A 17526-nucleotide genomic window follows, 5' to 3' on the forward strand; every position below is an offset into this window, starting at 1 on the left:
TGGATTTTAACTGTAAGCGATCTAACAAGATTATCATTGACGCATACTCTTGCCTAATCGATAATGTTACCCCAACACTTCCCAAACGAAGAGTACGTCACTCAAATGACGTTTTGTTTGACAAGAACAGAATCAAAAGGTTATGTTTCGATTTGAACTATTTAATTTTATATATCATTTATGAGAGCAATAAAAGTACTTATTAGAATTCGATAGAAAACCAATACGATTGCTATGAATAGGGTGAACAATGTAAAATAGTAAAAGTAAGTTATTATTATTTAAATATAAAAAAACAGAATCATTTTTTATTTAATAAATTTTTGTTTAGCTATACTCTCAGCATGCCAACATTTCTGACGCCTGGTCGTCATGGATATAGCGTCAGGTTCTCTCGGACTCGGCCTGATGCACTGGCAGTTGCCACCAGCCAGTATTACGGATTGGCAGGCGGAGGAACCTTGTTCTTCTTAGAGCTTGCTCCTGATGGCGGGACCTTGATCGAAGTTCAGAAATTAGAGTGGAGCGATGGACTTTTCGATGTGGTAAATAGCTTAACAGAAATTTCAAGTAAATAAATAAGGAATTTTAATCTTTTAATCCATAGTATCTTAAGAAAATTGTAAGTGTATCATTCATCCACACCAAAGAAGTTCAACAATTAATACCTTATTTTTTAAGTACCTGCTTACAGTTTAATTTTTTCTATAAAAATAAGAATTGAATCTTAAACTTGACAATGGCAATTCTGACATGGCAAGAAGCTGATTGCCATTTTGAACTGAAACAGAACTAAGTTTTTTGTTTTCTACATTTTAAGACCTATTCCACATGATCAAATATAGTGGATAGATTCGAAATTCAAATATGAAATCAGAAATAAAAAAATTAAGGATGTAAATTTTTATTGTGTTGGATATGTTCATCTGATGATGGCTTACCTCTCTTGCTTAATGGTTACTGGGGCCTTTGAATTAATGTTCTGAATAATGCACTCTGAGACATCAGCATAAAGTTTTCAAGGTGGGTGGCGCATTTACGTTGTGGATGTCTATGGGCTCCAGTAACCACTTAACACCAGGTGGGCTGTGAGCTCGTACACACATCTAAGCAATAAAAAAAAAAAATTTATTATTATTGCCTACTCTGTAGCAGTTTAGGCAGGAAAGTACTTATCTGTGTATTATGCCATATTATGACCAATAGATAAACTTTCTTCAATCATTTTCAAAATTAAGAAAATGCAATCATATCTAGAATGAAATAAAATTAGTTTTAGTTTGTTTCGCCAAAGAATGAATCTTAGATTAATGAATGATACTAGTTTCACAAACACATTAACGGTCACACGAGGAAGCCATGTAAGTCACTTACGTGTAAAATTGTTTTCATTGCCACTAACAGGATCACGTATATAATACATTTAGATAGCGGTAAAATTACTTGTAGAAAGGTTAATTTGAGTTATGTATAAGATAAAATTACCCTTGTTTGTTATGTTTAAAAGGGGTGTTTTGCTTGACTAATTATAACATTATTTCTGAAATATTACAAAGTTCTTATTAAGCTCGTGCTTTAAGTTTTGTTCAATTAATTTATTATAGGTTTAAAGCTTTTAGTGTTGACATAACACATTCATTTAGATCAATTAATCTAAAAGTACCTGAAAATAATTTTTTGAACGTCTTATTCTTTTACGATTTGATAGATTTAAATCTTCTGACTTCAGGTATACATAGTCCATGGCAGAGTAGCATCAAATCTTGTACCTAAAAAATGGATGTATTGAATCCATATCCATCTATAAAATGTGTGAGCATGGCTAGATTTGCTAGTTGTTGCTAAAAACTTAATATGATTTAATTAGTATTATTAAACACCAGTATTAGTAGCTGTTCATTTCAACCTATGAATATTTTTGTTACATTTATTGTTTTTTTGATGTGGTCAAGAATTTTGAATTATTTTAAAAACTGTTTTCTTAAAAAAACATTACAACATATCTTTAAACTAATAACTTTATTGTTCTACAAATTATATTTTTGTAACATCCTAATGTTACGATAAAGTATATATATTTCTGCCCTGATTGTTATTAGGAAATCATAATGGGATCTTCACTTTTGCAGGCTGCTATTTATTTAATTACATTTGAGATCTTTTACTGTAATTTTGATGTTACAATATTTCAAATTGCAAGTACAACTGGAAAGGTGTGAAGGTGAAACAACCATTTCGTTTCATTACAAAAATTAATACTCATAAAATAGAGAGAATGGATACCTACTCATAAATCGTTGAGAGGCAGAGTTGATAGCGGTAGGCAGTGACTTGGCTCTCCCCCGGCATTGCTGAAGTCCATGGGTGACGGTAACCACTCACCATCAGTTAGGCCGTATGCTCGTCTGCCTACAAAAGCAATAAAACAAAAACAAAAAAAGGTTTTATGATCACTGTGATCTACTGTGATTTCCGAAAATGTTAGAAAAATTGTGAGACAACAGGCTACATGTTTCTTTTCCAGACTTGGTCAGGTAGCTCAGACAATACGGCTGCCTGTGGGGCCGGAGATGGCACAGTGATTGTTTGGAGGGTCGGTTGTGCAGCTCCTTTAAGAGTTCTCCGGGCGCATACCAGTGAAGTGTGTTCCGTTGATTGGCCCAGAGGACATTTGCTGAGCGCCAGTTGGGATACAACCGTCAAACTTGTGAGCATATATTTAATTTAATAACATTAACGGAATAACTGAGAACTTGATTCATTTTGCTAGGATAGAAAGATGTGATAGATAAGTTTGCAAATAGTTAGGCCTTATTTTTGTTTATTTTTTAATATTTGGAGTGCTCTGAGGAATTGTTCGAGATGATACCGGCATCTCGTTTTTACCATCGCACCTCCCGCCACCGGAGTAGAGTTCATCCATACTACCTGGAGCCACTGCGGTCATCTACAGTGCGTTTCCAGAGGTCTTTTTTGCCACGTACCATCCGGCTATGGAATGAGCTCCCCTCCACGGTGTTTCCCGAGCGCTATGACATGTCCTTCTTCAAACGAGGCTTGTGGAGAGTATTAAGCGGTAGGCAGCGGCTTGGCTCTGCCCCTGGCATTGCTGAATTCCATGGGCGACGGTAACCACTCACCATCAGGTGGGCCGTATGCTCGTCTGCCTACAAGGGCAATAAAAAAAAAAAAAAAAAAAAAAATATTTGGCATAGGAACCCGACTTTATCTATAGCGTGTAGAATCAATAAGGAAAAGAACTTTCGTCTTATCTGTGTTCATGTATCATTTGAACAATTTAGTTGTCAGTTATTAGAATTACATTTGGTAGGCTGACATGCAAATGTTTGCCCCACTAAAACTGCCAGATTTATATTTTTAATATTTTGATTATACAATTGTACGCAAATAAATTCACAGTCCACACAGTGTTTAATGGACATCCAATGATTGTAATCATTATGAAGTTATTCGTGAACACATGCTCAGTATATATTTCCTCTGGAAATTTGAGATCTGTCTGCAGATTTTCTACACCGGTATAGTCTAATTTGGCATTGAAATGCATGAACCTTTGTGTTTTTATATGTAGATTTATTTCAATGTGTTCTCATTTCGTTCTTGTTTTTTTTCTACCTAAGCTGCTGGTCTAGGGGACCATATTAGTGTCACCGGGCTAGTAGGTGAGCTCACGGGGCTTAAACCTGACGATGCTGCTAACACGAACCATAGCAAGCGCCGTGCTTTGCAAACTCTACAAAAACAAGTGAAAATCAGTTATTTCTCGACCCAAAAAAGGTCTGCGCGTATACTTTCATTCCTCTATATTCACTGCTTCAACGTACAGAGAAATTTAGAGAATCATCAATTACAAGAACATGTAAGGCCCTCGGAACTGGTGTATTTTTTTATTCTACCTATGCTGATAGCCATGAGACGCTGTTTCATAGTTACCCTAACGTGTAGGGGAGCTCTCGGGGCTCAAACCGGAAGTGTAGCTAACACTGACCCTAGCAAGAGCAGTACTTCGCAGAATCTGCCACCGGATCGGAAATGCGACCCACTGAGAAGATCCGGCGAGAAACTCAGTGGGCCGTGTCTGTGGGTTAATTTACTCGCCGAGCCCTTCGTCACAAGAACGATGACATTTCGTTTACTAACTATTACAGTGGGACCCCGAGTCAGAAACGTGTCTCAGCACGTTCACGGGTCATTCGCAGCTGGTGTACACGGCGGTGTTCTCTCCCCATTCGCCGGCCACGTTCGCCTCGGTCTCCGGGGATGGACACCTCAAACTATGGGCCTGCAGCGAGTCCGTGAGGCCTGCTGCTGTGGTTAAGGCTCACGATGCCGAGGTAAGTGGGTTAACCTTGTTTCTACAATGGGATCATTCTTTTTTTGACCATAGATGGACTTGCGGCAGAAAGCGGACGGTTAGCTTGGTATGGACATGTCGTCTTCTCGCATTAAAACTATAATCTCAAAACTTCCTAATTTTATAGGAGAGTGTTTTAAAGGCTTAACATGTAATATGAATCATCTTTGCAACAACAAAAAAAAAATGATTCCGCATTTTCCGCACTCAATTTCGAATAATTTTGGAAATTGTACACTTTTAATGCGAAAAGACGATGTGATGCGTAGAGAGAAGATGCATGTGACTAAGAGATGTATCGAAATGATAGTGCAAGGTAGACGGAGAAGAAGTCGGCTGAAGAAGACATGGGTGTAGTGTGTGAATGACCATATGAGAGAGAGAGGAATGAGTGTTGAGATGACGCCTAATAGAACAGAATGGAAGAGAAAAATTAGCCGTGCCGACCCCGCATAGTGGGATAAGGCGAAGAAGTAGAAGAGATGGATTTGCGGCAAAAATAATAATCGAGAGTAAACCAGGCATTTATAATATTTTCTTGGGTTTTTCGCGAGAAGTAGGTACATTTCAGTCCGATGGTGGGAAGCGCCAAGGACGGTAATCGATTGCGGCAGATCGTCTGCAATCAGTATGCACCGTCCAATGGTGACCACGATTCTCAGACGGACGGGTCCGACCGTCGCCAGTGTGCTTAGTGCGAGTGTTCAGCGCCTCTCGCGGCAAACGTAGGCAAACGTTTCAACTCCATTCAAATTTGAGTTAACTTTTACGCTATCGAGAACGTTAAGAAACTCGCTCTAAACTCACAGGTCTACAGCCTAATAAAGCGTTTATTATTTTCATTTAAAAATTTTTAACGCTTCGAATGCCTCATCGATGAGCTCGACGATCTTAAAAAAATAAATCTGATATCGTGCTCTATCATGGGTCATAGTAGTGTCGGCACGGAATTGAACCTTATGCCCGCGGTGATAGGTGCTGTCGTGCGATTGGAGCAGTACCGAGACGCACGCGCTCGCGACGGCCGGCTCCGACGGGCTCGTCCGGGGCTGGGACCTCAGGAGACTGACCTCGCCGATGTTCACATTAAAAGGTACGTGCGTGAAGGTAGGCAGCTTAGTCTGGCCGAAGTAGGTAGGATGAATTCAAAATTTACTCAACCTAAATTGACTGACTCGGTGGTGCGGAAGTCAGTGATCCTGAGTGTTGCGCCGAATGTCGTGGGTTCGATGCTCACATCAGGCAAACATTTCTGTGATGAACAAATTTGTTTGCTCTTTGTCTGGCTGTTTATCATCTATATATGTATTTCCTTAAAAATACGTATATAGGTATGTTATATGTTCTGGCACCCATAACACAGGGACTCTTAATTTGGAATCAGCGTGATTAGTGCGAGTTTTTTAACGTTTTCGATAGCGTAAAAGTTAACTGTGTGGAGTTGGAACGTTTGCTTACGTTTGCCGCTAGGGGCGCTGTTCCAGCTGCATACAAATTAAGAGTTAACTTTTACGCTATCGAGAACGTTAAAAAACTTGCACTAAGCACACTGATGATGCGCCTCTGACGCCGATGCTAACTCTGGCTGTTGCGTGCAGGGTGCGAGTGTGCTGTGCGGCGGGTGCAGTTCTCGCCGCACTCGCCCTCCGTGCTGGCCGCCGTCTCGTACGACTTTACCACGAGGTGAGTGACCTCGCAACATATACGAGTACATGCTGTTGTAATCGAACACTGGGAATTTGGCTACTTTGGAAATTCTATTTTGCTTTACATTGCGCATTTATTCAAAACACGCTTATTTTTTTATCAACACTGAGAATTCGGCTACTATACTTGAACTATTACAGACGTGCGCCGGTCACCGTCCTCGTCGAACCCGTCGCTTGCGACGAATGATTCGACGAGCGAATTAACCCATAGACACAACCCACTGAGTTTCTCTCCGGATCCTCTCAGTGGGTCGCGTTTCCGATCCGGTGGTAGATGCTGCGAAGCACTGCTCTTGCTAGGGTCAGTGTTAGCATCTCTCCGGTTTGAGCCCCGTGAGCTCACCTACAAACATTAGGGTGAAGCTGAAATTGCCTCTCAGGCTATCAAAATAAGTAGGAGAAAAAAAAAACGTGTGGCACTCGGGAACTGCCGCGGTAAAGCTATTGCAAAGCATTTTTTATCAACTTATGCAATTATAATTAGACAATGATAATTTAATATTAAAACAATAATAAAACAAGACCACGCTATATTAAACATTAATAAAAGCAAAACCTTAACTGTCCCCTTCACACTTATAAGCTAGACCGCGCGAGAGAGAGATGGGCAGACTTTTCATAATGCACATGCAGTGTGACGTCACGCCACGCGCTTATTCACAAACACTACACAAGCGCAACGTGTGAATGGGTTGAACGCGAGCTACATGGTAGGCGGAGTGAGGGGTGTTAGGTTTTTTTCATTACGGAATTTCATGATTCGGTCGCCGCGCTCAAGGCCCGCGATAAAAACTATGCAATAGCTTAAAAAAACAAACGTGCGAACTGAGTCATAATTCATTTTTATCAGACCTCTCGCTCACACTTGTAGCCATATCAGATCTTTCGTTCACACTTCTAGTGTTGTGCGTATAAAACTTAAATCAATATAATTACAACGAAAAAAAAACCGTTATTTACAGTTATCGAATAATGCTTCCATGGTTCGCGTAGGATTGTCTAATGATAATTAACACAATTTTTAAAAACACCTACAACCCACAGTTTACATGTACCAGTTATCAACGATCACGTCATCTGACTACCTGAACCCGACCGGTATCTCTTTATCGATATCGAGTTGCGCGGCATTGTCACATACCTTTGACGCCCGCCTATTTCCGCCGTGAAGCAGTAATGCGTTTCGGTTCGAAGGGTGGGGTAGCCGTTGTAACTATACTGAGACCGTAGAACTTATATCTCGAGGTGGGTGGCGCATTTACGTTGTAGATGTCTATGGGCTCCAGTAACCACTTAACAGCAGGTGGGCTGTGAGCTCGTCCACCCATCTAAGCAATAAAAAAAAAACGTAATGTTTTATGACTCAGCTCGCACGTTTGTAATGGCCCAAGTATATGAGAATTCTATTTTGCTTTACATTGCGCATTTATTCAAAAAAAAACAGCTTCAGTTTTTTGTCAGTACAATTTAGTTCAAAATCAAATTAAAAAAAAACATGTGTTCAATTCCCACGTGATAGAAGTGAAACTTTCAAAAATTAAAATACAATCATCCTAAATGTCTAAGTATGTGTAAAATTTTGTCATTAGTAAATAATTGTAAATCATATTTTATAGTATGAGGTAGCGCCCTCTGTGAATTGATATTTTAACTTCACGTCTAATGTGTTCTATCTCATTCTCTCGCCGGCTGAATCCTATACATTTATGTGTTTGTGTCTCTATGGACTTATTTTTTCGTTTCATCGAATTTGAAACCACAACGATTCTAAAGAAGTTTCACTTCGATAAATGTTGAACAGAATCTGGGACCTGAAGCGCGGCTGCGACCCCCTGGAGACGATCCGGCACCACTCGGAGTTCACGTACGGGCTGGCGTGGAGCCCGCTGCGCCCGCACCAGCTCGCCGACTGCGGCTGGGACTCGCTCGTGCACGTGTTCACGCCGCGCTCGCTCGCGTGAGGGTCGGTGCTCCCCTACATACAACACGTGCAGTCGCGGCCTACAGGATAAGACGTCCGGTGCATGCATTCGTATTGTTACGCGCTGGAGTTCGGGATAAATAAAATCCCACCAAAGTACAACTAAAAAACTGTATTCAACACTTAAACACTTCACAAACACTTTAAAACTCTCAATTCGCTTGTTCCGTTTCGCTTCGAGCAGTTCCGATTACTGACTGACTGCGTGCCATCCCTGCAACGCTTTTATAGCCGATACCACATCTCTAGAATTATCGAGAATATTCCACACATCTCTAGTAGTAGTTTCCACCATCTGATAATAGATGGCGTTGTACTTCTCAAGCATTCTAGGTGCTACTAGATCCTTGGATATTCGTTCGACTATTCGGCGATATATAGCGTTACTCTTACTGGCCTAACAGTATGTAGCGATGCACCGGTGTTCGAATCTTTTAGGCGCTTACCAATTTTTCGAATTAAATACGTACTTGACAAACGTTCACGATTGACTTCCACGGTGAATCGTGTAATAAAATTCAAAACCCGCAAAATTATAATTTGCGTAATAACTGGTGGTAGAACGTCTTGTGAGTCCGCGCGGATAGGTACACAATGCTCTGAAGCGAACAGATGAGCCCTGGAGCGTTCAACCAGATCATTTTTACTCATATTTTTCCAAAATTGCCATTTCTGTTCTTTTGTTCGAATCTGGCAACATTTAACATATATTATTAAATTATTACATTCTATTCCCATTTATATCGATTGATTAAAAAAATATATGTTAAAAAAAACAGGTTGCCTAATCTAAATGTATTGGTTTTTTTTTCAGGCGACACCAACCTTCTGGCGGGAAAACAAAAATGGCTGTGGAAAAGAAGTATTAGTGTGCCAAAATGAACCGTATGTGTGAAGAAACTTGACGTATCAGGGTCGAAAGTCGCTTGGCGAGCGAGCGGTACGCGTTTTATAAAAGCTTTACTATCTATAGACGTCACTCTGTTCTCGAATACACTGGTATTGTACCTACGCGACTAGGCGTCCCCCATGCGTCCTCCAATCCACGGACAAGGGGTGGACCTCTAAGAAGCCTAAATGTCGTTTATAGATATTAAACTTTGCTACCGATGTGCGAACAGGGAACTTGCTGACTGAATGTATAGATTGTATTAAGGATTATTGTTTGCCTTTCGAGATAAATGAGTTTATGGCCCGTCTGAGCGTGGATCATGGACATTGTCAATGCCATCGGCGTAGTCAAGACGCCGTCTGCAGCTGAGAAATTTTCAAACCAAGCTCAATACCGCTCAGGGGAAATCCTGGAATGAGTCCTTCGAGAACTCTGCGACGATAACAGGCGGTGAGGTGGCAGCCACAGGAGACGGCCCCTTGCCTATTGTTGATGTCCATGAGCTCTCAATCACATGGACTGCCATTGAAGGTAAAAAAAGGAAAAATTGACAAGATCAGGTAATTTTTTTTCAGCCTCCTTTTAAATCAAATTATTATTATTATCAGTTAACGAAGTGTATGCTTTAGTTTTTAAATGAAAGAAATTTTCTTCTAAAATAGTGTTAATTAATTTTAATTTTTACGATATATTTTAAAATGTTCCATTTATAGTTCTATATTGAATGTACATATATTATGTAAAATGCTTCATAACGTTATTGATGCGACGTGTATCATTTATATTTAAAAAATATATTCATATTCGCAAATATTTTTTGTGTATGAAAAAAATTCCATAATTATTTTCGTAAATTGTAAACAATCTAAATGTATATTTGAAGTCAGTTGTAACTTAAGACAGAAGCGGAGTTCTGTGAATTGAAACTGCCCACATGTGAGGAAATAACACAATGCCGCTCGATGTGGCATCTCGGTTTCTTACAAAACGTCCACAGACAAAATAACCACAGTTTTACTGAAACCTTATCTCGTTCCATTCCATGTCAATTTTATATATGAGACCGTCAGTGCAAAAGTGGTCTAACCCACAATTTTTCATATTCGCGCTTATATGTTGCAATTTATTGAAAACATATTGATGCAAAACCGACCTATCCATAGTATCACAGAACAGATGGCTTTGTAAAAATATTTTTGCGCGTGTTGTTTTTGCCTGCGAAGCAGTCTAAAAGTAAATTCCAACCTCATTATCTCTATACTAACTATGATAAACTTAGGACACTTTTGCGCTGACTGCCTCATATGAGAATATAAGAAGAAATAACACTTGGCGTAAAGGTCTCGTTACCAGGGCATAAAAAAAACAATAGTAAATTAAATTCTAAATTAAAAAAGTTCTCGATTATCTTTGACGAAAGCCTTTGATTACTACAAAATTCATTTATTGAATGTAAAAAAATACTTCTGCACACAGAAATGTCGGCTTGCGCATAGAAATGTCGAATTACTGTAAATATTTCATCTCATTTGTAGTTTTCAATGCAAGTCTTACTTTACTAAGACGAATCGTGTGTATTATGAGTAAAAATAACTATTTTGAATTGAATGTTGATATATTATTAATAAAAGGAATTATTTGTAATTTAATTACAATATGCATTTATTTTACTGCAGTATGTCAAATCTGAGGGCTATCTAAGGTTTTAGAAGATAAATATGAACTGAATCTTTATTGACTTTATCGCACAAACATGGATTACTTTTTTTTTAAATCAAATGTTTCAAAATATAAAATATAGACATTAATATGCATTATATTTGTTTGTAAGCACATTTTTACGATTATTACAACAAAAAAATCAATTACAAAACGTCTGATATTGTTTTATTTTTAAACTAAACTCAGGACAAAGCATTTTTTAGTAAAGCGTCATCTGTTGGAAAAGTAAAACATTTTCTTTAGTAAAGCGCCATCTATTAGAAATCATTCAAACTAAGTGCACTATAAATTTGCTCTCATTCTCCTAATTCTACCTTCGATGGCGCTCAAAATATTGTACACCGCTTTCAAATGTTGTTTGTCGCTCTTACAAATATCAGTCAAACTAGGTGCAGGCGACAAAATACATTGTAAAGCAATTTTGTCCAATCTTTCAGCTTTTTCATTGGTCTGACAGGCTATTTCCCGGCGGCCGCTTGGCTTCATAGTGCAGGCTTCAATGAACACGGCATTCAGCAATTCGTACGGAAATGCTCCATTAGATGGCGCTGTTTGGATGTTTAAAAATTTTTAAGCTAGGTCATACTGATTTTAAAGCGTGCTTAAAGAGTCGCTAGGCCTTACTTTTGCTGCTAAGTAATCATGTCCGGGTCGTCAAACGTAGTGTTTGGCAACCCTCTCTCAGATTGAGGCACAATATCAATTTGAATAATGTAGTTTCTAGTGATATCGCATTGATCCAGTTGTATTTAAAATTTGACTGCTCGACACAAGGCTTGACATCATAGTTCATATTATATCTTGTATTAGCGCCAGCTCGGAAAGTAGTGTTGGGACACCGGGGACTTAATCGATAGATCCATTCCAACGTCGAGGCTCTATGCTGATGTGTCATCACTTGTCAGCAAACTCAACTTTTTATTTCAACGTAAACCAAAACAACCCTCCTACGAAATTGTTTCTCTATGTTGGTAAGTAGACAAACCACGGTTCGCTTGTCTTGTCGTGGCGTGACGCTTTGCTGTAGTCGATTTGTAAATATTTACTACATAGTTATCTTTGTTCCCCTTTTTTTTATTAGCAATTGACCACTTTCTAAAATTTCTCTCATAATATTATAAAAAATAGTTCGAATTTTCTATACATATATAGATATAAAAAGGAACTGACCAGACTTAATGTTATCGTTCAAAATTTTCACTTTGCATTCGGAACATGTTTGTGTTGTCTTATTCCTTGCAGGTCTTACGATGAAATTCGATTCTGAAAAATAAAACCGGAGAACGTAGACCAAGGTACCTACCTACCTATATTATCTCTTAAGGATCGCGTCGACAGTGAGACAGGAAAAAATTGGCATTTTTAATGTGTGTTTTTATTTTATTTTTATTGCTTAGATAGGTGGATGAGCTCACGGCCCTTCTGGTGTTAAGTGGTTACCGGAGCCCATAGACATCTACAACGTAAAAGCCGCCACCCACCTTGAGACATGAGTTGCAAGGTTCTCCGTTTTAACAGTGCAACGGCTGCTCCATCATTCAAACCGAAACGCATAGCTGCTTCACGGCAGAAATAGGCAGGGTGGTGGTACCTACTCGTGCGGACTCACAATGCGTCCTACCACCAGTAAAAGTGATTATCAAATAATGCAAGTTTCATCAGGATAGGTGGATGGGCCTGAGGTTTTCTAACAACCACCCGAGCGCCTTCGTAGGAGACTTTACAGCTCAAGGGTAGCTGCTTCGCGAATGCATAATATCCTATATTTAGTAGCCCTATTATATTCAATAACATCCCTTCCACTAACGCATATCGGTCGAGTGATCCAGACAATCCCTCTGCATAAAGAAGTGATCGATGAGTGAAGTGTAAACACAAGCGGATCGCGTTTTCAGTGCACGTTTCTTCAATGATGACTCTAAAATTGTGAAATGCAATTAGGATTAAGTAATAAATATACTTAGTTTTAAAAAAAAAACACGTGGCACTCGGGGACCGCCGCGGTAAAGCTATTGCATATCATTTTTTATCAACTTATGCAATTATAATTAGACAATAATAATATATAATTAAATCAATAATAACCAAGCTATATTTATAAACATTAACAAAAGCAAAAAATTAACTGTTCCCTTCACACTCATAAGCTAGAACGCGCGAGAGAGAGATGGGCAGACTTTTCATGATACGCATGCAGTGTGACGTCACGCGGCGCGCTTATTCACAAATACAACACAAGTGCAACGTGTGAATGTGTTGAACGCGAGCTACATGGTAGGCGGAGTGGGGGGTGTTAGGTTTTATTTTTGCTACGGAGTTTCTTGATTCGGTCGTCACGCTTAAAGCCCGCGATAAAAGCTATGCAATAGCTTAAAACAAAAAGAATAGAAATAATAAATACATTTTAACAGAACTAAAGATTTATAACATATTTCTATTTAAACCGTTGATAACGCCATCTACCGATCATTGCGGCTTTCTTCTTTATTATCAATACGTAAACCTTATAGCACCATATACCTAGTATATGAACTAGCTTATATCACGTCTAATGATACCTACCGATCGAAAAGCACAAATAGCGGGAATGTAATAGTCGATGTCGCTTATGGGTATCGGCAATATCAGAGTATCTCTTCCTTTTTATAATTCTTCAAATATCAAAGAAGGTCATGGCATAGTATTCTGGAACCCTCCTGTGCAGCAGAGGACACTCCAGAGCCACGTAGTTTATATTCCGATACCGTGGTAGATTCTGCGAAGCACTGCTCTTACTAGGGACAGTGTTAGCAAATTCTCTCGGGTTGAGTCCGTGAGCTCACTTACCCGTCAGTACCTACGTAGCTGGAATTGCCTCTTAAGACTACCGGCTAATAGGTAGGAAAAAAAGATGTGTGGTGTCGTGCGACACCGGCTAGGAACGAAGTTCCTTATTATAAAAATATTAATTTAAGTTATATTCAAGGTATAAATAAAATAAAACTGGAGGTTTTGCAACAACCCACTGTCATTCGGTAACGTGCGAACTTATAGTGGTACACTTCATTCACGGTTGTTTGCATACGAGTTAGTGTATTGCGCAAACGAACCCTCCGAGATCGTGGATAAAAAAATATGTTATTTTTTGTACGTTATTACAAAGTTGAGTCCTACACTGTGTGCATTACCAATTTCTACGTTATTACAAAGTTAAGTCGTTCACTGTGTGCATTTCTAATAAAAATCTTACGTTACGGACGTTTTTTCCCGGTTAGGGTACCCCTCCGCATGGTCCCATAAGGAACTTCGTTCCAAAAACAAAAAAAAAATCGTATCGTATCTACGGTAGACAACCTAGATCCCTCTGTAGATGGAAACAAAACACGGCCGCGATCCGCTCTTGTCAAATATCACATATCGCCATACCACAACACGAGCACGCGTAGCTTAACATGAAAAGCGTCAATAGCAGAGCGATTTGTTCTCCGCGACGCGTTCCCGCTCGCTCCGTGACTGGATTAAAGACGCGCGTGTACCTATGTGCGCTTCGTCCCTGGCCTTATTGGTGAATCGTGACGCGACAACTAACCACACGCAACGTCGAGTGTTTCTTTCGATAGTTTCTTTTTCGTTTCACCGCTCGAATCGTTTGGCTCCTCGTTCCAGATTAATTTCGCTGTCTCATACAATGCTTTGTAAACTGTAATTAGGAAAGCACCGGCTAATATTGTAGCGTACAACACACATGTATTACATACCCGATCCTGTCAACCGAATGGTAAACAGTCGACGTCGCCCTAAACATTTTTTTTTTTCCTACCTAAGCTGATAGCCTCGAGAGGCTATTTCAGTGTAACCTTAACTAGTAGTTGAGCTCACGGGGCTCAAACTCGACGACGTTGCTAACACAAATCCTAGCAAAAGCCGTGCTTCGCAGAATCTACCACCGGAGATCCGGTGAGAAACTCAGCGGGCTGAAACACGTCATTACGGTTCCTCACGATCTAATAACGATACTTTTAGGTACCTCAAGCAGCGGTCACCGTCCTGGCCGAACACGTCGCTTGAGAGGAAGGGCTCGACGAGTAAGTTAACCCATAGACACAGCCCAGTGAGTTTCTCGACGGATCTTCTCAGTGGGTCGCGTTTCTGATCTGGTGATAGATTTTGCGAAGCACTGCTCTTGCTAGGGCCAGTGTTAGCAACACTCCCGGTTTGAGCCCCGTAAGCTCACCTACTAGCTCGGTTACGCTGACATAGCCTCTAAGGCGATCAGCTTAGGAAGGAAAAAAAAAGAAGGCACATGTAAGTCGGTCTCCGGAGTTATCGGGTGAAATCGGAATTACCGAATACGCAGATGTCACTACAATGTCAGTCAACAAACACTCTCGTGGTGATTTCTCGTGGTGATTTTACGTTTAACTTAAAACATTTCTGCGGAATATAATAATAATTACTATCTCCTGGTGCCTAGCTTCCTTTTCTGCGTTTCTTGTTAACATTATATTAAACTGTACTAGCGACCCGCCCTCGCTTCGCTTCGGAAACTGTCATTTATTATTGATTTCTCCACTATTTAATGGATATTATTGTACATAGGTATACACCTTCTTCCTCAATCACTCTATCTATTAAAAAAACCGCATCTAAATCCGTTGCGTAGTTTTAAAGATTTAAGCATACACCGGGATTTAGGGACAGAGAAAGCGACTTTGTCTTATACTATGTAGTGATACTAACAAAACATTATAAGTGTTTATAAAATAGTGTGATTGCCTTATTTATTTCTGAGTGCAGATTTCTCGCTAATATGGTAGTAGTAATCTTAGCTGCAGAGTTATAAGGATAACTAATGTTCAAATAGTTATGTAAATTTAAGCAGCTACCTCTCGGTGGAAGGACATTTCGTTTGAGGCTTCCGGACCATCTCAAACTGTTATCCGTTTCATTAACATTTGAAGTCACTAAGCCGACTGAACGATGGCTTGGAAGAGATTCTTTCGAATGTTCTGCAAAAAAAAAAAACAAAAAAAGCACGTAACTTTAAGATAAGACGGGAAAAAGTTTTATTACATCTAATTGTTTAGCGTTTTACCTGCTGATAAAATGTTGATTTGAACACCGGTATCATTGGATTTATCATGTATGACGCAGCGTGGCTTGCGATAAACAAATAGACAATCTGTAAAAAAAAACACATGCCCCATATTGAACATCTATATTATTTAAAGTTGGTTAAAAGCCTTTCTATCCTTCAAGATCTGTGTACTTATATTGGGTGCCATTAAAAAAAAATTACAGATCCAACATTTAAGCACTTATTAAAATCGAGGTTACCTTTAAAAAACAACGTAATGTTTATTAAATACAGTTAAAGCTCTTTATTCACGCTTCCTTTATTCACGTTTTCACTATTCGCGGATTTAAAAAAAATGCGACGCAATTCCTGTATTCGCAGCTAAAGCATTCTTTATTCGCGGATCCAATCGGTACAATGGTACCTACATAATATACATTGATAAAAAGGATTCCAATATGTAGGTATCCAACCGAATCTCCTTTGTAAACGCGGTTTTTCATATTCACGGAACGTATGCCCCGCGAATAAAGTGTTTTTACTGTATTTTTACTACTTTTTTACTTTTTTTTATTGCCTTTGTAGGCTGACGAGCATACGGCCCACCTGATGGTGAGTGGTTACCGTCGCCCATGGACTTCAGCAATGCCAGAGGAGAGCCAAGCCGCTGCCTACCGTTAAGTACTCTCCACAAGCCTCGTTTGAAGAAGGACATGTCATAGCGCTCGGGAAACACCGTGGAGGGGAGCTAATTCCACAGCCGGATGGTACGTGGCCAAAAAGATCTCTGGAAACGCACTGTGGATGACCGCAGTGGCTCCAGGTAGTATGGATGAACTCTACTCCGGTGGCGGGCGGTGCGATGGTAAAAACGGGATGTCGGTATCATCTCGAACAATTCCTCAGAGCACTCCCCAAGGAACATACGGTACAAAATACAGAGGGAACCGAAGTCCCTCCGCAGACCCAGAGGCTCCAAACGATCCGTGAGAATGTGTACTGTATTTTTATAATTTTTTTTTTTTTTGCTTAGATGGATGGACGAGCTCACAGCCCACCTGGTGTTAAGTGGTTACTGGAGCCCATAGACATATACAACGTAAATGCGCCACCCACCTCGAAAACGGACGGACTAGTATGCTTCATTACCGATGAAACCAAAATTAGGAGAGTTACCGTTTCGTTCACAGCACGTAGAACCAGCAAATACACATCTTGACGTCGCCACACAAGCAGAATCAGTTTTCTTCACGAACTGAGTTTCTGAAATACAAAAAAAACGGCTATGAACGGCTAAGCTAAAAATCGAATACACTTTAATATTAACTAGTGGTCGCCCTGCGGTCGAAATTAGACCATATTTAATTTAAATTATAAGTTTGAATATTACAATAGTTCATTTGTCAGACTATACTTCTATAATAAGAGATTTCGCTAAGACTACACTATAGACAAATTATATTAAAGACAAACAATATTAATCTATTCTCAATTTGACCACAAATTGATAAAACAATAAACAAAAGAGTAAGTACCTATATGCGTGTGTAAGGCAAATACATGGTAGTGTATGTAATGTTTTTTTATTGATTTAATGCATTTTATGTTCATAGTTTAAAAAAAAAGTTAATAAAATTCTACACTTCTTCTCTACATTCTCTATAAGTGTTGCAAATTTCATACTCCTCCATCCGCGAAATTTTCGTAAAAAGGGGCACAAAGTTTTTGCTTCAATTATTCATATATAGATTTATTGAGAAGTAACTGATTCCATACTTAACGCGTTTTCCA

General features: G+C 39.3%; 2 protein-coding genes across 3 annotated transcripts in view; one reads left to right on the plus strand and one right to left on the minus strand.

The window, feature by feature from the left end:
* The first annotated feature begins 104 nt into the window (after positions 1–104).
* Pex7 (peroxisomal biogenesis factor 7) lies at positions 105–10834 on the plus strand. Of its 2 annotated transcripts, none has more exons than XR_016324977.1 (8): positions 105–266; positions 332–545; positions 2525–2707; positions 4170–4355; positions 5351–5468; positions 5974–6058; positions 7886–8104; positions 8880–10834. XR_016324977.1 is itself a non-coding variant. In XM_028170563.2 (8 exons), the coding sequence occupies exons 2-7, from the start codon at positions 345–347 to the stop codon at positions 8043–8045; spliced, it is 933 nt and encodes a 310-aa protein (XP_028026364.1). In that variant the 5' UTR covers positions 105–266; positions 332–344; the 3' UTR covers positions 8046–8047; positions 8880–10834. The 2 variants fall into 2 exon arrangements, 1 of the variants encoding a protein (XP_028026364.1); XM_028170563.2 differs by having other exon boundaries at positions 7886–8047.
* The window catches only part of LOC114240096 (uncharacterized), a 39460-nt gene continuing 32667 nt past the window's right edge, over positions 10734–17526 (minus strand). The window contains exons 31-37 of the mRNA XM_089736667.1: positions 16912–16998; positions 15754–15840; positions 15545–15667; positions 14248–14358; positions 12487–12597; positions 11850–11942; positions 10734–11227 (exon numbers count right to left, since the gene is read on the minus strand). Of these exons, the coding sequence (XP_089592793.1) occupies positions 10962–11227; positions 11850–11942; positions 12487–12597; positions 14248–14358; positions 15545–15667; positions 15754–15840; positions 16912–16998 (878 nt within the window). The 3' untranslated portion in view covers positions 10734–10961. The remainder of the gene's footprint in view (positions 11228–11849; positions 11943–12486; positions 12598–14247; positions 14359–15544; positions 15668–15753; positions 15841–16911; positions 16999–17526) is intronic.

Source organism: Bombyx mandarina, chromosome 22 (assembly GCF_030267445.1).
Source record: "Bombyx mandarina strain Sakado chromosome 22, ASM3026744v2".
Classification (NCBI taxonomy): Eukaryota; Metazoa; Arthropoda; class Insecta; order Lepidoptera; family Bombycidae; genus Bombyx; species Bombyx mandarina.